The sequence below is a fragment of the Balaenoptera ricei genome, chromosome 3 (assembly GCF_028023285.1).
Source record: "Balaenoptera ricei isolate mBalRic1 chromosome 3, mBalRic1.hap2, whole genome shotgun sequence".
In the NCBI taxonomy this organism is placed as follows: Eukaryota; Metazoa; Chordata; class Mammalia; order Artiodactyla; family Balaenopteridae; genus Balaenoptera; species Balaenoptera ricei.
In genome coordinates this window covers 31260072-31281986 of record NC_082641.1, presented here as the reverse complement: position 1 = coordinate 31281986, position 21915 = coordinate 31260072, and the positions used below count along the sequence as shown (strand labels likewise).

The following is a 21915-nucleotide window of genomic DNA, read 5'->3' as shown; positions in this document are numbered from 1 at the left end:
TTTTAACTTTTGTCTCTTGGTGTAGGTCTCTTTGGATTTATGTTGTTTTTGAACTCTCTGGGCTTTCTGGATCTGATGTCTGTTTCTTTCCCTAGGTTTGAGTAGTTTTCAGCCATTATTTCTTTGAATAAGCTTTTTGCCCCTTTCTCTCTTTCTGGGACCTCTATAATGCATATATTGGTCCCTTAAGTTATCTGCACTCTTTTATTCTTCTTCCTTCTTGCTTCTTTGATTCCACTGCCCTATTTTTGAGTTCTCTGGTCCTTTTTTTCTGCTTGATTTAGTCTGTTACTGAATCCCTTCAGTGACTTTTTCAGTTCAGCTATTGTGTTCTTCAGCTCTAATTTACGTTTTGTACTTTTTTTGTATTTTCTGTCTCTTCCTTGAAAGTGTCACTTTGTTCATGCATTGTTCCCCTCATCTCAGTGATTGTTATTTTAGATCTCTATCAGGTAAATCACTTATCTCTTTCATTAAGATCTGTTTCTGGAGATTTATCTTATTCATTTGTTTGGAACATATTCCTCTGTTTCTTTATTTTCTTTGAGTTTCTTTGTTGGTTTCTGAGCATTAGATAAAATAGCCACATCGCCCAGTCTGAACAGAGTGGTCTTATGTAGGAGATGAAGCTCATCAGTTAGCCTGGCCTGAGCTTTTGGTTGTCTCTGAAACCTGTGTGATTATCTAAGCCTCCTTTGTTTTTAGTGATTCCTAGTAATTGAGGTTATGCGAAGACCTGTCAGTGTCCCAAAGGGGTAGATCGCATTTAGCACCAGATGCAGGCTGATTGGAAGCCAGACCCTCAGACGGCATGTGGCAAAGTATGTAGTTAAGCCCTTCTTGGGGAGTAACCGGGAGATGGGTATTTTTGCCTGCTCCCCATGGTCTGGGCCCACGTGTATAGCCATTGTGGGTATTCCTGCACCCATTAAGAACTGCTTCCTTGTTTGCTACAGTCCTGTAGGACTTGTGAATACAAGCCCTACCGGCTATCAGAGACAGGTGATCCAGGGACCTCCCCCTCAGTCAGCAGCTGCAAAAACTGGGACAGCATACGTGTATACAGGCTCCTTCTGGGTAGATACTGGTGACTTGGAGCAGGCTAGATAGAGAAGATAGAGGAGGTGTCCATTGGCTTCCCTGGTCTCTGGGGAGGGCTGTAGCCAGCCCTAGATGAGTGCTCAGGTGCGGGATCCCCAGGCAGCAGCTTACAAAGTATGCGGATGGACTCATTCCAGGGGAAGACTGGGAGATGGCTGTTTTTGCCTGCCCCTCTGTGCTAAGCCCTGTGGGGATAGCTGCAGCTGGTGCTCACACACTTGTTAATAACTGGTTCTTTGTTTGCTATAGTCTTGTGGGTTTCATGGATACAAGACTTCTTTGGCTCTCAGAGCTAGGTGTTTTGGGGGCCTGACTCTCAAGTAGGAGTCTTAAAAGTTTGGGTACTAAATGTAGGGTCCAAACCCTTTGCTTCTTAGAAGCTGGAAGTTAGAAGTTCCCTCCCGCTTGTAGGGTGCTGTTCCGGGGTTGGGGTTTATGGTCAGATTGTGTTTCAGCCTTAACTACCTGTTTCAACATGTATTTTCTTATTACCCTGATGTGTAGGAGTCACTCAGTGAGTTTCTGGATTTCTTTCAGTGGTAATTTTCTGTGTGTAGTTGTACATTCAGTGTGTCTGTGAGAGGAGGAGAATTCAGGAGCCTCCTGTGTTGCCATCTTGGTCAACACCCCTCCACACTTTTTAATTCTTCATTTGTTCTATTTTGAATTGCCTTCATTTTAAACTAGTTTATTCTGGGTTGAAGAAATTTTGTTTTGTTTTATGTTTTTGTGGTTTTTTTTTCCTTTTTTTGAGATCAGTTTCTGTTATTGTAAGGTAGTTTAGAAGATACTGTGATATTTGTTGTCACTGAAATTTTTAAGTGTTTCTAGGTGATGCATACCTAAATTTCTAAGTAAAACAAAAGAGATACATTCCTTGTATTTTTAGCTGCATATATTTTTGCCTACTATGTCATTTTGAAATAATTACTAAATGTCTTTTTAACTGTGAAGAGTGTGAAATGAAAGCAACTCTACGTTTTTATTGCTATTGTTCTGTGGCCTGAAAACACTGGTGATACACCTTTCAAGTTTGTAAGGCTGATTTCTTTTGAATACTCTTTAGGTTGTCAAGCTTATTTTTTCTAGGTGGAATAAAGACTTAGTTATTGCTTCAGCATCAAATATTGAGTATTAGAAATGCAGTAAATACTTGGTAAATGAATAAGAGACTTAATCAGGAGAAGTTCTGTAGAAAGTATTAATAATCTAAAAATATAATGAAAAGTAAGGGATTCAGTAATGAATATTAAGTACTATAAATGGTTTGTTTTAGGTGCTAGAGAATAATTACCCTGAGCCTCAGAATGGACCCAATAGAGAGAGTGATTATAAGACAGATGCTGGCTGTTCTGTTGCACTATCCACTCAAGGTGGGACAGAGGAAAGAAATGATCAAAATGAATCTTGTCAAAGTATCTTGAAGTAAGTTGCTGATTATACCTTCGTTTTCAAATACCTTGTTTGATGGTGTTTGGGCTTAAAGGAGAATTGAACCCTTGAAAGTTAAAGAAATGAGCATTTCTTTGAACTAGAGAAGCAGTAAGTGAGTGCTTTCTGAAGTACTTTAACAATTCATTACAAATTTTGTTTCTTTACGTGTTGGTCTATCTTATATCTTCTAAGAGAGGAGCTAATTCATCCCAAGAGATCCCTTTATTATGTTCATTGATTTCCTGTGTCAGAGGAAGTTGAACTAATCATCTCATCCATTTTTACGTATTAAGTAATACTACAAGTAATGTATCTTTGAATACTAAAGCTGAAGCCTTGGTAGCAGGAAGATTCCTTTGTGAGAATGGCAAATTTAGAAAAGTCAAAATTATTCTAATCCTTTGAGTAAATAAAAACGGGACATTCAGTTACTCATTGAACAACCTTTTATTAAGCTTCTAGTATTTGCCATACATGGTTAAAAAACAAAGACTTTATAAATACGAAAGCTTAGTTTGTTCTTTTTCAATAAACTGAATCAATTGAAAGCAAGCTCTTTGTTCCCAAGAATGAGTTATAATTTTAGCTGCTTCATTTTTGTCAGTAGAATGCCAACTGAAGTGAAAAACCCCGAAATAAAAGGAACCAATGATGAGATTATTTCTGTCACTGATGATACTGAAAAAGAATTTATAGATATTGAGGAGCATCTTTTAGAAGTAGAAACATTTACACAGGAGGAAATGGATATATACCCATCAGACTATGAAGGTCAGTTCATTTAGCTAATCTTTTTTTGTTTGACCTTACTAATTTGATATTGGTGAATGATTATCTGAGATAACTTAGTCTTACATCTAAATTGGCATGTTTATAATAGCCTAAAGCCAAATATTTAAAGAGTATTTAATATTTATGAAATGTTAAGCATATTAACTTATAACCTGAATATACAATTTTGGGGCCTTTTGCCTTGCTGTGTAATTATTATGGGTCTCCTCATTGCTGTGAACCAATTCTATGAACCTTTCCTTGGCAGTCTTCTTTAAAACAGAAACTCTCAGAGCTTTGTATGGAGTTATACACACTGACATGAGGCCTCTCAAGGCTCACCTGTGATTCACTTGATGAAGAGGGGTTGTCTCTAGGTGTTTAAAGATATTTTTGTAAGGAGGATAGAAAATGTTTCTGCCATTATATTTGTTTCCTATAATATTTCTGAACATTCTAAAAAGAAAATTGATTATTTTTCAAAAGGTCAGTTTTCTCTTCCTTCTTGTTTCTGTGTAGAGGATGCCAAAGAATCTGTTGGAATTGTTAAAAGTCCCAGTATTGCCTCTTACATGCAGATGCAGACTTTACCACAGCATTTAGAAGAAGTAAGTCTATTAAGCAGTGGATAAAGTTACTTAAATTATGCTATGGTAACACTATAGTGTTTTATTCAATATATCCAACCAAGGCTATTATCTCTTAAAAGTGTACTGTGGATTGTAGAGTATAGCCATGCAGCATTTTTCTTTCACTGAAATTCTATTATTAGTTAGATGTCTAATAATTTCAGGCAATGAAATGTTAATTTCATAAACTGCTGTAGTAAATTAATTTAATCAAGAGTGATGCAAGTGTTCCATATTCAGGACGTCTAATTCAGCAGTAGTGTGCAGTTTTTACACGTACATGCACTTTTATGTATTATTTGTTTTCTCAAAACTCTATACACTGGATTTCCAGGTAGAACACAGACATCTCTAATTATTGAAACAATTCCTTTAAGAAGGATTTTTTTTTTCTTCTGATTTTCTAGTTGTTGTCATAGTGTACAGTTGGCCCTTGAACAACATGGCAGTTAGGGGCTTTGACCCCCATGCAGTCAAAAATCCTCATCCATTCATCCCTTAGTATTCACGGAGGATTGGTTCCAGGACCTGGCGCGGATTCAACCAACCCCAGATGGTGTAGTGTATTTACTGGAAAAAAATCCGCATATAAGTGCACCCCCTTAGTTCAGACCAGTGTTGTTCAAAGGTCAGTTGTACTTACTTATGTAGTGATGTGTGTGTAATTTACAAATACATTGTAAATACATTGTAAATGATTTCTAGTGACATCATTTGTCTTTGTAGTTTAATATGCTCAGTGGCTCAGGGTGATGGGCCAAAGGCATCACAGTATAAAGGTCTAGTCAGAGCAGGACTGGGAGTACATTTTAAAGTTTGGTTTCGCACTTGCTTTTAGACTGTTTTTATTCCAGGCGAATGGCTAATGTGAAACTCAAGATACCTAAGACAGTAATACCTGTTTGTTTCAACTATTTTCTTTTTGGGTACTATTAATTTTAACAGCATTCCACAGGAGAGGTTCAGTGTCCAAGGGAAGAACTGTTAGAGACATGTATGGAGGAAAAATCAACTGAACAGAAAGGGTAAGGGGGAAAAGTATGGAAAGCTTTCAAAGCTCATTTGGGATTCACTTGATGAAGAGGGTATTTTTTTCTCCTCATCATTGACAATATATATTTTATGGTGATACTGTGTTCCTAGTGAAATTGTAACCTCAATTTAATAGTAATGGTAGTGATGATTTTTAGTAAATTCTATGCTTGCTTCTAAATCTTGGTAGAGTGAAATAAATAATGATGTCTAAAATGCTTTTTGTTCACCTGTCACTATCAACCTTAGAGTAAAATATGGCTATGACTAGACCAGAGTTTACTCAGCTGCTAATTAGGGTACTCCCTTTCCATACTAATTCCACTTTTCATGGGTCAAGTAAAGAATCATTATGAGTCATATGTGTATAATCTTTCACTGTTATGGTATGATTACTGCACACTGTCCATAGGGCTTTGATGGACACAGACTCTGCTTGCTAGCTTATTATTGCTTCAAGGATAGCTGAAGGCAGTTTTCATTTGTTGCAGTTTGGGCATGATTTCTTAATTTTTAGAATTTTTGATGTTTTAGAATTTTAGAATTACCTCAGATAAGAGAGGCAACATAATTAGATTTTTTCTCTTCTTTTTTGTTCGGGTCTTCTGTGGATAATTAACAAAAAAATATGTTTAATGTCCTGTGCCTTTACAAGTAATATAGATATTTCTATTAATAAAAAACTAGTCATTACAGTTTCAGATGTGATAATGGGCTCTGTAGTGTTCCTGAGCAAAGTGTCTGCTTCTTCCTAGGTAAAATTTGAGGTCCCAGCTAACTTCATTTCCGCTCATTTTAGATTATATTATTTCTGTTGCCAAGCATTTAATAGTGTTCAAGTCGTATATTAAAGCCATCCAGACATATTCTTTGCTTTTGTTTGAATCTGTTACTATTGCTATAGAGACAGATGTAAATAGATTGTAATTATGAGCTAAGCATTACAGAAGATTAGAGGATGTTTAGACTCTTAGATCGTGGAGCATTAGATCACCTGGACCTTAGATAATGCGAAGAATATCTTGCTTCCTAATTGATTATCAATCTTTAATTATAGTATGATCGAAGGCTTTATAGATCCAGAACACATCACTCCTCATTCATTTTGTGTAGATACAAGTTCAGAAGTTTCTAGGTAAGAATTTTTGCATACTGTACCATATTGATATAATTGCAAATAGATAAGAGAATGAAATGATGCCTACTGTACCATTTTGAAATAATTACTAACATCTTGACCAAAAACTAAGAGAGTAAAAGATTTTCCTCTAACAGTTGTGTTTTAAAGACATGCAGGAACTATTTTAGAACAAGTCTTTTCTGGAAAAAGAAGTAGTGGATATATTATTGAAAGATGTTGTTCTTGCTCATTTTCAGCCTCTAGCAAATTTCTAATAGCATATGAAATGCTTCTAATTCTCTCATAGAAGAGAGTCATCCAGTTGTCTTCTGAATTTCTTTTACAGAAGTTGAACAGTGTGTTTAGTGTTTACAAATCGTGTTGAAATAGGAGAATGATATAGCACAAATTTGCTTTAAAAAAATTCTCCAGTATTAGAATTTATCTCCTTGTTACTTGTTAAAAGCAAAGGCCAATAAAGTTGTCTTAAAATAGGCAAGTCAGTTGTAACGCCTGTTTTTTATGGATTTCCCAAATATAGTTTTGTTATTGAAGATGTGAGATGCTTGACAAAAGGCAAATGTTATTGCTGAAAGGGAATTAATGTAAATCCAAATAAATCTAAACACAATTTAATGTGTTATTTTCTTTTTAGAGACAATGATCAGTTTATTTGGACATGATAGTTCCTGTTCCTTAATTTAGGTTATGAAATTGATTTGCTTGTACAACATTGAGTCCCTTCTATGTTTTAAGGAATCATCCCTAAACAATCATTTTATAAAACAAAAGTTACTTTGATTTTTAACTTTTATTTCTAAATAAGCATTTTTGTTAGGGTTTAATTATTAATATCAACTCTCTGATTTGTTTGGAAATGAAATGTTCACAATAGTGTTGTTTCACATTTAATGAAGAACAGGAGTTTGCTCTATCCATGTTAGAATTAAACATTTTTTTAACCCATACTTTCCACAGTTTTCTTAAATCCATTCCGGATCATTAAATTTAGTCCAATAAATATATTCCTAACCCAAATTACGTACTCTGTACACCTAATCAGAATGATTGCCCAGGTCTCAAACTCAGATGCCTGTAGGGACCAGGCAAGTAAAATGAACGTGAGAACTGTCCTGGGTTGTAACACCATAGGGAGGGGACCATGGCTAACTAGACATTACATGTCCCTTAATTACAGCATTTGGATGAATAACTGTGCTGATGACAAATGTGTCTGGGGGTTGAGGGATAGAATGAGATCGGCTTTAGGGTTTAAATTTCCTGAAAACTTCCAGAAAGCTTTTAAAGTAGAATAAAAAAGTAGGATCAAAATACTCAGCTCATAGACATCTAATTTGTTTCTTTTTTGATTAATGTGTGTTTTTTATTTATATGCTTCCACATAGTGCACGGATCTCTGCATGTAAAGATAAATCTTCCTCAGCTCCACCTTTGGTATCAAATAGAGTCACTGTTGCTTCACAAACACCTGGGCCAACAGCTCAGCCAACCCAGAGAAATGAACCCAGGGCTCAGTTATCACATTATTCCGATTCTGTTAGGCAAATGCTCCAAGATGAAATGTTTAAATTAGTTCAGGTAAGCACATCTTCATATAAACAAGTAAGTCTACACATGATATATATGTAAGGTTTTAAAATATGAACAAAATTCCAGAGACGGACAAGTTAAAATTAAATTGCAAGGGGCTTCCCTGGTGGCGCAGTGGTTGAGAATCTGCCTGCTAATGCAGGGGACACGGGTTTGCGCCCTGGTCTGGGAAGATCCCACATGCCGCGGAGCAACTAGGCCCGTGAGCCACAATTACTGAGCCTGCGCATCTGGAGCCTGTGCTCCGCAACAAGAGAGGCCGCGATAGTGAGAGGCCCGCGCACCGCGATGAAGAGTGGCCCCCGCTTGCCACAACTAGAGAAAGCCCTAGCACAGAAACGAAGACCCAACATAGCAATCAATCAATCAATAAATCTTTAAAAAAAAAAAATTAAATTGCAGGGCTTCTCTGCTTTGGGCACTCTTGCTTTCTTATTCAGAAGTCCTAACTCTAGGGACTAGAGTCTAGGCTGAGTTCCCTACTTCTGATGATGACTTTTTTTACTGAGCTCTTGGGGATGCAGAGCTGCTCACAAAAGTGAGGTGGGGGATAATCAAACCAGACCAGCGGCCCCTGCTCAAAGGTGCCCAAAGTTTATTTTCTAACACAGCCTGTCACATCACATTTATCATCCCCAAACCAAATGTTGGCTTGGTTTGAAATTGTCAGCTGCATTTTAAAGTATTGTTCACTTTGCCTTCCATCATCTTTTTCTCACCTGGTTATCCTTTCCTCTGTCTACCAACAATTTTTAAATATTTCCCTTTTCTATTTTATTCCTTAAATATTAATTTCCCTCAGATCTTATCTTCTCTTCATGTGTTCTATGTTCACTTTCATATCCTTTTTTTTTTAATCGTACAATTTTCTTTTTTATTTATTAATTTAATTTTTGCTGCGTTAGGTCTTCGTTGCTGTGCGTGGGTTTTCTCTAGTTGCAGCGAGCAGGGGCTACTCTTCATTGCAGTGTGTGGGCTTCTCATTGCAGTGGCTTCTCTTGTTGCGGAGCATGGGCTCTAGGCACATGGGCTTCAGTAGCTGTGGCACGTGGGCTCAGTGGTTGTGGCTTGTGGGCTCTAGAGCGCAGGCTCAGTAGTTGTGGCGCATGGGCTTAGTTGCTCTGCGACATGTGGCATCTTCGTGGACCAGGGCGTGAACCCATGTCCCCTGCACTGACAGGCAGATTCTTAACCACTGCGCCACCCTGGAAGCCCTCATATCCTTTTATGTGATGCAGTATACCATTTTTATATGGATAATTCTGGGCACTAATTTTGTGAGTTTTTCAAATATGTGTACAGATTTTTATAAATACAATTCTTTTGTAATTAACTCATGTACAGCCTCATCCTGTATAGTTTAACACTGAATGCGCCTGTGTGGTGCCTGGGCCCACAGCCAGGCTTGTGTGGCATTCCCATGACTTCGTGACTGATTGGTGTCTTCCCATGTGGACTGTGGCCTGGCCAGAGACCCTCACACATACCACTGTGGGGCAGCCAGGACTGTTCCCATTCTCCTGGCATGCCCATACCCCTCCTCATGCCCTGCCCACACCCCTCCTCCAATAGAGACCTATGCCCTCCGCGACAGCTCCCCATGTGCTGTTGCTGGGATGTTTATACTAAAAAAAAAAATCTTTGAACTATGGGTCCTGATGGGAATACTTTTTCAGCATGTCCCACTGTCCCATGGAACTTATTGAAACTGATTTTATTCTTATTCTTCTGAGTCTCTTCTTTCCCTTTTCTATTTACTAGCATGACCTATTTTACCTGCTTAACGTTTTAGAAGCATTTGTCAAACTTGTTTTTTGGATTACCTAGGGACTTTGCTGGTCACTGCCCTGTATATTTAACAAATTCTCCAGATAATTCTGGAGAAGATTAAGAATCACTGTCTTAGAGAGTCATCTTTACCTTCTTTCACTATGCATATCCAGTGTTTTACTATGCCCTCTTGACTCTTTTGCCCACATTGTATGTCAGTACAGTTACTTGCTATTTCTATAGTGGTAGCCAACCTTAGGTTTTTAGAACTTCATACTTCCATTGTCTCATATATGCATTTCTGAGACATTCTTCCCCAGATATTGTTTTTTTTTTTTTTTTTAATTAATTAATTTATTTATATTTTATTTTTGACTGTGTTGGGTCTTCACTTCTGTGTGAGGGCTTTCTCTAGTTGTGGCAAGTGGGGGCCACTCTTCATCGCGGTGCGCGGGCCTCTCACTATCGCGGCCTCTCTTGTTGCGGAGCACAGGCTCCAGACGCGCAGGCTCAGTAGTTGTGGCTCACGGGCCCAGTTGCTCCACGGCATGTGGGATCTTCCCAGACCAGGGCTCGAACCCGTGTCCCCTGCATTGGCAGGCGGACTCTCAACCACTGCGCCACCAGGGAAGCCCCCAGATATTGTTTTAATACTCTTATTTTCCTGCTTTAAAATCTTCAGTAAATTTCAGGCACAAATTTGTATACTATATGATATCAATCATGTTTTAAAAATACAAAGAGTGGAACTTCCCTGGTGGCTCAGTGGTTAGGCATCTGCCTGCCAATGCAGGGGACACGGGTTCGAACCCTGATCTGGGAAGATCCCTCATGCTGCAGAACAACTAAGCCCATGCGCCACAACTACTGAGCCTGCACTCTAGAGCCCATGAGCCACAACTGCTGAGCCCAAGTGCCACAACTACTGAAGCCCATGTGCCTAGAGACCATGCTCCGCAACAAGAGAAGACACCACAGTGAGAAGCATGCGCACCGCAATGAGGAGTAGTCCTCACTCACCGCAACTAGAGAAAGCCCACAGCAACGAAGACCCAAAGCAGCCAAAAATAAATAAATAAATAAATAAATAAATAAATAATAAAAAAATAAAAATACGAAGAATGAAAGGATATACACTAAAAATGTTAATACTAGTTATCTTTGGGAATAAGATTATGAATCATTTTTATTTTTTTTGTCCTTTTTTTTTTCTGTAATAAGCATATATTTCTTTTGTAATTGAAGGAAACCTACATTTTTTTTTAAACCCGCAGTGTTTCCTTATTGGCTTGTTTTAAGAAGTGCAAATTCCTCTGTTGGGCTTGAAAGACCCCCATGGACAGCTTTTATCTTCCCTCTTTTCCCACCATACTCTCACAAGTCTAGTGGTTCTCAAAGTGTGGGCCCTGAACCATTAGCATCAGCATCACTTAGATATTAGGAACACAGATTCTCAGGCTGCCATCCCAGACCTACTGGAATCAAACTCTGGGGATGGGGCTCAACAAAGAGTGCTTTTAGAAGTCCTACAGGTGGCTCTGATGCATGCTACAGTTTGGGAACCACTGTACTAACCTCTCTTCTCATTAGCTATAAATTTCCTGCTCCATCTAAGCCAGTGTACATGCCAGTGGTTCCCAAGCTTTTCTGCACATTGAAATCACCTAGTCATCTTAAAAAATACTAATCCTGGCTCACATCCCCCGGATACTCTGATTTTATTGGTATAGGGTGTCACCTGGCCATTGGGATTTTTTAAATGCCCTCAAGTGATTCTGTCATTCAAGGTTTTTCAGCCACAGTGCATACCTTTGCCTTTCACTCGGTCAGCCCTTCCACAGGAATTCCTCTTCACCTGTTGCTAATCTCTGCTTTTTTCTTTCCTGAAAACCTGGTCACAACACACCCATTTTAGGAATTCTTTAATTATCCTCACCCACTCCATCAGACCACTCCTTTATGATCCCAAGGATGTTTATGTAAACTGCTTTACAGATAGTCCCAAGTCTCACTAGGAGTTCATATTCCTAGTTGACAGCTCCTTGAGGACAGGAAGCTATTCTTCTTTTCCTTTTTTTTTTTTTTTTTTTTTAAATCTTTCCCAGCTCTGCTTTCTATTCAGCATTTATGGGTCCAGCAGATACTAAGGCTGAAGTATGACTATTCTGGAATACTCAGATAATTGTTGTTGCTTCTTTAAGTTCTTTTCATTATATTTTAAGATATTTCTTTAATTTTTATTTTATCCTAGCTGCAACAGATCAACTTCATGAGCCTAATGCAAATAGTAGGATCATCCTTTGCTAACCTCCCGGATATACATCAACTTCTACAGCAGTCTCAGTCTGTGCATTTGGTGGGAAGCCAAGGATCAAACCCCACAAGAGGGAGTAATGATGTTGAAGACAGCAGTAGAAATCTGAAGGAGAGATTTTTCGTTAAACCACAACCCATGGGAGAGCACGTCAGAGAGCCTGGCAAGAACAGCCCACACTGCCATAAAGAAACTGTACAATCTGATGAAAATAATATTGGAAGTTTACAGGTAATGCATTTAAAAATACCATTAAAGTTGTCCTAGTAGTTCAGTTGTTGGTTATTTGAGTAAATAACTTATTTAGTAGTTATTATATTCCACCTCCTCCAAAACATATTGAACATCATTTAAAAAGTAGGAGTTCGTAATATATTTTAATCTTACATAATATTTTTTTTATCTTCCAGAATGTTCCACATGGGAGTGTTCCTTTTTGTCAGTTAGAAGGCCAAACCCAGAATAGAGGACAAACCCCAGCATCTCAGAGCTTACCAACCACTTCATTGTCTCCAGCTCCTGCTGGAAATACTCACCTCCACCTTTTGTCCACGTCTTCTGCCATTCTGAAGACACCTAAACTTATCCCCACTGCAAAAACTTTCAGACCTGGTGATGGTTTTCCTTTGCTTCAATTTCAGCCCAAGCCTGAATTTAAGCCCCTTTCCTTCCATACAGAAAGAGTTCCTCAAGTTCCCTTCAGTCCTCCGCCACAGCCAAGAGTGGCTTGGGGATTATCTGATTTCTTCCAGCCTCCTTTGCCAAAGAGAGCAATGGACACTACTTCAATGTCCCATTTGAATTTGAGCCAGTATAATACTGAAGTCATAAAAAAAGCAGTTGAGCAGAAGAAATGGGCAGAAACAATAATTACAGAAATCCCTAAGCATGTGAACTTGGATCAGTATGTTGGACAAGAAAACTTGACACCTCAGCAGGACTCTGCAACATTTATAAAACCAGAAAAACTGTTTGATGTTAAGGCAGGGCCCTTTGAGATATCTCCTCAGAATTCTTTTGGACTTCCATTATTGCACTTGCAACTTAAACCTCCTTCTGTATTTTCCTCTGCCTCAAGAGCATCAGTTACAGTTCCATCAATACCTATTAGAACTGTAGCAGAAGAAAGCAAATACCCAAGACTATCACTACTTCATTCATGTCTATCCCAAGAAAATATGGTAATGATTTTTGCAGAGTGATACAAGAGCACAGTCCTGCCTTTTTCATACCATAAATATACACTCAGTGAAAAGCTCTAACACACTTCTTTTTAAAGAAATAATGCTTCTGTTATTGAAAATAACATACAAAATTTGGTTTAAAATAATAATGGAGTACCTTAAAGGTTTTAGGTCTTCTTCCGTGTATCAGTACCAGAGTTTTCTAGACTCTTTCAAAAAGATGTTTCTGAGATTCTGCTCAGAGAAGAAATAAGAAGTAGAATAAAATGACCAGTGTTCTTTGTGTGTGTGTGTGTGTGTGTGTGTGTGTGTGTGTGTGTCTGTCTGTCTGTCTGTCTAGAGAGAGAGCATTGTTTGGGGTTCCTAGCAATTGTGATATGATTCCCTTCAAATCTACTACAGGTTAAAATTGTGAAATTTAGACCCAGATTTATAAGTAGTTTTACATACTAAAAAATTGTATCTTTTTAAAATACTGTAAACACAAAGATTAAATCTTTATAAACCCACCAAATCGTCTTTAAAGTTGTAACCTTTGATTTATGAAATTAAGATTGTTTAGGTTCTAGTTTTGTAAGTCAGTCTAGTTGAGTAATTGAGTAATTCATTCTCTGGTACACTTTCAAGATTTGAAAATGGTGCTGGGAAAAGAAATGGTCATCCCTTAGAAAAAGTACTTATCGTGCCTTCCTTTCTTCTGAACGTATTATGAACAAAAAAGAAAGGATTAAAGGAATGGAAAAGTAGACATTTTGGGAAGGTTCTAAAGAAATTTTTTAAATTAGAGAATAGTATAATGAACCCCCAAGTTACCATCACCCAGCATCAGTGATTATCAACATATTGCTAATCTGTTCCATCCATAATCTCCACCCCTGTGCATCCTCTCTATTCCAAAGAATTTTCAATCAAAGCTAGACATTATATAACTTCATTTATAATTTTTTAAGAAGGAAGGTTTTTAATATGAAAAAGAAATTAAGAAGATGAGGACTTTTAACATAATTTCTGAAATAAAATGTCCAGTTGAAATTTTCAGGAAATGATTTCTAAAATCATTTGTACTTTAAGATCTGGGTACTCATCTTACCAGTCCAAATCAGTTTGTTTTCTTTGATATGTTCTATCTCTTGCACATCTTAGTTTAATTTAAACCAATGTTTTTCTCAATTTTTTATTAACATATTGCCTAATTGAGGTTTGTAATTTTAAATGACTATGCTTTGTTTCTTTCTTATAGTACCAAAACCCACAACTTATTCCACTTGAAAACCTTATTGCATTTAAACAAATGCAACAGAAATTAACACATAATTTATTTGAACAAGGCGATCCTGGACACCTCCAGCTTCTACAGGTCAAAATAGAATCATCTGAATTGAGACAAGGAAAGGACAGTAAAAAAAGGCAAGTTTTAAGTGAAATTTTATTTGAGCATACACCTGCAAACATACCTGCAAGTTTATTATTAGTGACAATAATATAGTTATAAGACGGAAGTTATCTGGTTCAACCTCCCAGCCTGACACAATTGCATATTCAGTTTCCTTGTCAAGTGTCATGCATTTGAACACATCTTGTGATGAGAAAAATTCCTATAATGTGAGAAACAATACTATTATTTTTTTGCATTTTATTAAGGAATTCTTTCCTGGCATTCATAGGCTAGAGGTTTCTTTTTACATTTTTCTCTAACAGGATGAGCAGTCATCTTTTGCAGCACAAATATTTGATATCATGAAATCTTCCATATACTGTCCAATACACTGAAGTAACGTTTATTGTTATTCATCTTACCATATCCTCCAGACTCTTACAGGAAGCAGTGATGTGAATTGTTTCAGGGCACTAAGAAATGCGCATGTAAAAAGCAAGGCTGTGACTTCTAATGAAGAGCATTTATAATGTTTTACTCATAATAGATGTTCAAAACATGTATTAACTGGTAGATTATTCCTTAGTCTAGAAAATACTTCAAAAATTTCACATTTATCAGACCCTAAAATCTACTACCAGTGCTCTCTTTCCAGAAATGGTCTTTCCTTCCATCTTTTCCAGGTAAACCCTCTTCAAAGTAAGTTTTCCACTTAACTTTTTGGGCTCTCCTTCCCCCTTGCTGAGGTGACTGAGTTTGCCTAACTTCTTCAGATAGGTGAATGGAGGTGTCCAGTAGGGTTTCTGGGGCCAGCTTAGAATCTGCAGAAAAGAGAATTTGAAAATTACCTAAAAGATGTAACTCTAACCTGGGACTCTAGTGACTAACACAGAAAAGTCAGTTCCGTAGTAGAGGAACTAGAAATAACTTTCATGTGTCCCTGACTTCTGCTTATATTTGCTTGTATTCTAGCAGAATATCTTGCTAATTTAATTAAATGGCACTGAAAATAATTTATTGACAAAATTTTGATAACTGTCCCACTGCATAGCATGATACAAATGAAAAACTGATGTTACTAAAATAGTAAAAATATATTTTACACTATTGTTTTTAATAGACAAAGACGACGAGCTGAAAAAGAGCTGCAAGAAAAAAGATCAGAGAAACTAAGGAGAAAACCAAGTGTGACTTTCCAACCAGAGGATTTCATCATTAATGATAATGATTCAGAAATAGTTATGAAACCCAAGGTATAGAAAAACTATAATACGTTCTTCCCTGGTCTGCAGGTACACAGAGTTTGGAATGTCTGTGGTTTATCTAGTCGTCTGATTGCTGGAAGCTTCTGATCGTGACTAGGAGAATCTTATCATTAAGCACATAAATCTCTGCTGCATCCCTCTGTGCAACAGTAGACAAACAGTTGTGAATGTGAAAAGCAACTTGTTGGTAAATCAAAAACTGTAGTTTAGAGCATCTGCTTGTGTGACATATTTGAAATCACTCCACCTTTTTTCTATGACATCTTAATGCGTATCATACATTATTTGGGTTTCTCCTATGATAGTTTCACCTAACTCTTTTAGGTGCCTCTAGGATTTCCCAAACATAAGTTTGTTATGCAACCTATATATATATATTTTTTTTTAAAGTTTTTTTTTTTTAATTTATTTTTTATTTATTATTTTTATTTTTGGCTGTGTTGGGTCTTCGTTTCTGTGCGAGGGCTTTCTCCAGTTGCGGCGAGTGGGGGCCACTCCTCATCGCGGTGCGCGGGCCTGTCACTATCGCGGCCTCTCTTGTTGCGGAGCAGAGGCTCCAGACGCTCAGGCTCAGTAGTTGTGGCTCACGGTCCCAGTTGCTCCGCGGCATGTGGGATCTTCCCAGACCAGGGCTCGAACCCGTGTCCCCCGCATTGGCAGGCAGACCCTCAACCACTGCGCCACCAGGGAAGCCCCTGCAACCTATATTTTATATCAGATCTTTGCAAACATTCCTTCTCAATTTGGTGACTATTTACCTGTATTTGCAACAAGAGTTTAAATAAACAGAAATAGTTTTGTTTACTTGAATCTTAGCACCCTTTTTTCAGTAAGTCCTCAAGAACATGTCTAGAGGCACTTAGTAAAATGTTGAGTCCATGAACAGTTTGGATATTATTTGTGAGTTAAAGCTAGTCTTGCAGGAGAGAATTGCATATTGTAATTTAGTAACTGCATTAAATTGGTAATCCTCTTTTTTATTGTTAGACTTGTGAATTTCGTAAGCACCTTTGTGGAGTTACTTTGATAGAGTAAATAATTTGATAGAATAAATATTTCTAGAATTATAGGATTTTAAACTATACCTAAAAAATCAACATTTCTCATAGCTATTGAATATTTTTTTTCAAAATAATGACTGTCTTTGAATTAATCATAACTTGATCATTTGGGGATTCATTTAGGAGCAACAAGAACATCATGGTTCCCAGCCTTTGGAAGACTTTGACATTCCTTTTGGTATGTATATGCATGATTAATGTCATGTCTCCATTCAGAGTTAAAATCAGTTTTCTAAAAATATGTAGATACCTACCCACTTCCCAGGGATACTGGGAAAAGCGGAAATGTTTATGTAAGTGTTGTATGTTGTGAGCACTGTTAAAATGTTAGTTATGATATATGAAAAAAAAAATGTAGATAAAAATGAGAGCAAATTATTTTCATGTTATCTTTGACAGGATGGTGTGTATGTGTGTATGTATGTGTATGTGTTTGTTTTGATGTGTTATCCGTTAGAGCAGTGGTTGACAAAGTATGGCCCACAGACCAGATCTGGATTACACCTGTTTTTGTGAATCAAGTTTTATTGAAACACAGGCATGCCCATTTATTTACACATTGTCTATGACAGCTTTCACATTGCAGCAGGTTCCATTTGTTGCAAAAGGGACCATATGGTTCACAAAGCCTAAAATATTTATCATCTGGCCCTTTACAGAGTTTACCAACCCCTATAGTAGAGCAATGCAATTAATTAGAATCTCAAATAATATATTGATATATAAGGCCTAAAAGGAAATTATTGGAGAACACGCCTGGAGTCAAATTAATCATAGAAAATACATGTACAATAAAGTAAAGGAATCAGTTCAGAAAAAAGAACTTGTTTATAGATAGTAAATTCTTTTCTTTCTTGAATTGGTCAATTCATTTCTTGCCACTGAAGTACATGTTCCCCAAGCCTTTCTCTTCAGTATTTTTCACACGTATACACACAGACACTCTTGTGCCTCTGCAACCATTCACTTTCATGACTTCAGCTCTTAAATTTTTTTGGTGACATTCAAATATACACCTTCCGTCCCTCATCTTTCTTTTCTACTTTCCCCTTAAATTCAACATGTTCACGGGAGTTCTTTGGTGGCCTAGTGGTTAGGATTCTGGGCTTTCACTGTGGTGGCCCCGGGTTCAATTCCTAGTCAGGGAACTGAGATCCCACAAGCTGTGTGGCGTGGCCAAAACAAAAACAAAAAAAAACATGTCCACATTTTAAACTGGCATTTTCCTATTAGTGATTTCACCACTCATTTGATTGGACAAGATTTTTACCTTGGAAGTCACCCCTGATTTATCCCTCACGTCTGTTACCCCATTCCTTCACTTAATCCTTGACCTGGTGCTCCTTCCCTTTCTCGGTGCCACGACCCAGCATCAGGCCTCTGCATGCTGAGCAGTTGTCTCCTCACTGACCTGCTTAGCTTCTGTTTCTCAGCTTCTTAATCCGTCTGGTGTTCTTCTTTTCCATTCACTTGTCTTAAAACCATTTTCTTTTTCATTCTTGATAACATTCTTTCTCTTCACAAAGGTGGTACATATTCACTGGAGAAAATTTAGAAAATGCAAGTAGAAAATAAGACCAATATTAAAATCTCCCATAATCCTTCTGTCTAGAGATAACCAGTGTTAATATTCTTCTAGGGTTTATTTTCTGAATATCGCTACTCATATATATCTATAAATATATGTATGTGTATATATATATAAAAAGAATACCTCCTCTACTTGTTTAATAACTTACTTGTTTTTACATACTATTATTAAGGTATATATCTTCCCATTTTACTAGATATTCTTCTACAATGTCATTTAAAATGACTGCGTAGTACTCCAGTGAATGTATATTGTGTCATTCCAAACAACAACAATTCTCCAATTCTGTGACATCTACTGGGTGTCCTGTAATTCAATTCCATTCTAACAGTAATAACCTAGAGTTAGCACAGACCCCAGAGGTTAAGGAATCAGTCCCCAAAGACTCCCTATTTCCTTTAGACACCAGCTGCAAATGGGGTCCCCAACACCTGCATTTTTGTCTGGTCAAATATAAATTCAGGGATTCCCATGACACTCCCCCCCCTCACCAGGTTTACTAATTCTCTAGAACAACTCTAGAACTCAGAAAAGCACTTTATTTGTGATTACAGTTTCATTATAAAGGATACAACTCAGGAACAGCCAAATGGGAGAGAGGCATAGGGCAAGGTATGGGGTTTGAGGACACAGAGTTCCCACACCCTTTCTGGGTGCACCAACTCCCAGCACATCCACTTAATCATCAACCTAGAAGCCCCCTTAGCCTCATTGTCTCAGGGTTTTTACTGAAATTTCATTACATAGGCATGATTGATTACATCATTGGCCATTGGTGATTGAACTCCAGCTGCTCTCCCCTCCATGGATGTGGGGGTAAGGCGGGGCTGATAGTTGGTTCCTCTGGTGACCAGCACCCATCCTGAAACTATCTAGGGGCCTGCCAGGAGTCATTAGCCTAAACTCAGATATGATCAAAAGGGGCTCATTATGAATAACAAAACATACTCCTACCACTCAGGAAAATCCAAGGGTGTAAGGAGTTTTGTTCCTGGAACCAAGGACAAAGACCAAGTATAAATATTTTTTATTATACTACCAAGTGCCATCATTGATACTCTTTTATTCTACTTAGACTCCCTGGGTACTCTCCCAGGAAAATCCACATCTAAACCCAAACTCCCATAATAGTCTTTGGACTTTGATTCTACTTCCTGCTGAATGTTTCCTCCAGGGTGGAAATTACCTCAGGTACAGCATGTGCCACCTGAATTCGTTATCCCTTCCCTACCAACTGGTTTGTTCTTCTGTGTTCTCTATTTCCATTTGTGTCACTACCAACTTAACATCAAAACACACATTATTCTGAGTTCTGCTTTCCCCTTCCCCCTCTCAACCAGTCAGTAGCCAGTTCTTGCCTATTTTACTATCGTTGTAATTCTTAAATTTATCCTCTCTCCTCTATTCCTCACCATTACTAGGTACTTACTTGAACTGCTGCAGCAGCCTCATCTATCTGATTGCCTTACTTTAATTTTATCCACTCAAATTTATTTTCCACACACTGGCTGGGGTGGTTTCTCTAGAACATCAGGTTGACCATATCATTTCCCTGCTCAATAACTTCTACTGGATCTTCATCAGCCAGAAGAATAGGTTTCTAGCCTGGGCATACAGAGTCCTTCACAATTTTGGTTTTAATTCTACTGACCTGCCTGTGAGGGTCAACTTAGATACCACTTCACTCAGAAAGTCCATTTTGGTAACACCTTGACACTGAATTCCTCACCTCCCTTGAGTTAGGTACTCTGCTTCTGGGCTCCTGGTAATATGTTGGCCTCTCAATGATTGCTTCCAATGTTTTGTTGTTATATTTAAGAAAAGCTCCAGGATGATGTTAATACTTCAGCTGGATTGCATTTCATGGCCTCTGTAAAAAAGAAAGCTAAAGAATGTCAGGATGCAAGTACAAATACAGACCCAGGTAAAATGCTATTTCACTTTAATTTTTAAAATTCATCATATTTTGCAATATTTAATATATATCAACTTTTTTTTCAAAACAGTGATTTAAAAGGAATTTAAAATTATGTGATAGGGACTTCCCTGGTGGTCCAGTGGTTAAGACTCCACGCTACCAATGCAGGGGGCCCGGGTTCGATCCCTGGTCATGGAACTAGATCCCGAATGCCTCAACTAAAAGATCCTGCATGCCACAACTAAAGATCCCTCATTCCACAACTAAAGGTCCTGCACATGGCAATGAAGATTCCGCATGCTGCAACTAAGACCCAGCACAGCCAAATAAATAAATAAATATTTAAGTAAAACATAAATAGATAAAATTATGTGATATTAGTTACTCATCCCAGCTTCTTGTCCCCAGCCCTGGTATATACTTTACAAATTTTAAACTAAAATTAAATTTGAAATTGAATTTATGATAACTTTATTAAAACGTAATAGGTATTTGTTTAAAAATGCCATGGACTACATCCTAAATCAGTAGAAATAATATATATATATATATATATATATATATATTTTAAAATTTTTTATTTTTTGGCCGCGCCATGCGGCATGTAGGATCTTAGTTCCCTGACCAAGGATTGAACCACACCCCCTGCATTGGAAGGGCAGAGTCTTAACCACTGGACCGCCAGGGAAGTCCTGGTAGAAATAATATTTTGAATTTGGGTTCTCTGTGCCATAATTGACTTTACTAGAATTTCATGCCTAAGATTGAGAGGCCTGAAGCTGTGGCTGCTGAAGTTGAGTTAGGAAGAGAAGGACTAGATTGGGTTTAGTGTGGGAAGAATATATGTAACTGTGTCCAAAAATAGAGGAAATAAATGTTGGAGGAGCTATTATTTGGAATTTTGCCTGACAGACTTCTTCATTAATGTAATGAATGAATGTATTAGGTGGTTTCCAGTATTTTTCTCCTTTAAATGATGCTTCAGTGAGTAACTTCTTGCATAGAGCCTTTTTTGTTGTCGTTGTTCATCACTATGATTTAGCTAACTCTTTTATCCTTTACCAATCCAATAGATTTTAAAAAAAGGCCTCTGTTATTTTAATTTTTATTTCTTTCTGAATGAGTTTAGGCATGTATAATTTTTTTTTTTAAATAAGATTTTTTTTGATGCAAATGGTGAGTGCGCATTTGAGAAACATTCTTAAATGTATCTCTGAGAAAGCCTTGGAGATACTTGACTGCTCTGTAGTCTTCTAAAGTCAGCAGCCTATTTGTTAGAAGTTTGCTATTCATTCAGGTGATCAGGCCCAGGATATAAATAGTAATAAAATCTAAAATTATCATATTAATTAAAAAATTAAATTCTTAAGCTGTCAGTCTACTTTTCTACCACGTTTTATACACAAGATATAAAAATCTGCACTTGTATATTTAATTTTTTCCGTGCTTGTGAAATCCTTTTTCTGTTTTCTCTTTTTGTCCCAAATCTTCTAATTGACTACAAGGTAAAGATGCTGCTTCTCAAGAAGTTGTTTCTGAATGTCATAAAAATCAGCAAATCATTTCTTCCTCATCAGGTGTGATTTCTTTCTTTTTTTTTCTGAGAACACCATGACTAGTTAAAGGTTACGTCTGCATGATGGCTGAAACAGGAGTTACCAACCCCCATAAAAAAAGCAGTTAAACCAATCAAAGATAGAATGATAATTTAAGTATTTTCACTTTCCTTTTTTCTAGTT

At 37.4% G+C, this 21915-nt stretch overlaps 1 protein-coding gene across 12 annotated transcripts in view; it reads left to right on the top strand.

Moving 5' to 3' along the window:
* CPLANE1 (ciliogenesis and planar polarity effector complex subunit 1) overlaps positions 1-21915 on the top strand; it is a 131757-nt gene that overhangs the window by 50517 nt on the left and 59325 nt on the right. For 9 of the 12 annotated variants that reach the window (XR_009502291.1, XR_009502290.1, XM_059916255.1 and 6 more), the window contains 13 exons: positions 2378-2526; positions 3140-3306; positions 3826-3914; positions 4881-4960; positions 6025-6102; positions 7494-7686; positions 11720-12013; positions 12193-12963; positions 14207-14373; positions 15462-15594; positions 16791-16845; positions 20078-20182; positions 21682-21753. Coding sequence is in view for 10 of the 12 variants with exons in the window: in XM_059916255.1 (XP_059772238.1) it covers positions 2378-2526; positions 3140-3306; positions 3826-3914; positions 4881-4960; positions 6025-6102; positions 7494-7686; positions 11720-12013; positions 12193-12963; positions 14207-14373; positions 15462-15594; positions 16791-16845; positions 20078-20182; positions 21682-21753 (2353 nt within the window). In the remaining 2 variants the exon portion in view is untranslated. The remainder of the gene's footprint in view (positions 1-2377; positions 2527-3139; positions 3307-3825; positions 3915-4880; positions 4961-6024; positions 6103-7493; positions 7687-11719; positions 12014-12192; positions 12964-14206; positions 14374-15461; positions 15595-16790; positions 16846-20077; positions 20183-21681; positions 21754-21915) is intronic. The other 3 variants (XM_059916250.1, XM_059916252.1, XM_059916251.1) reach the window with 3 other exon arrangements.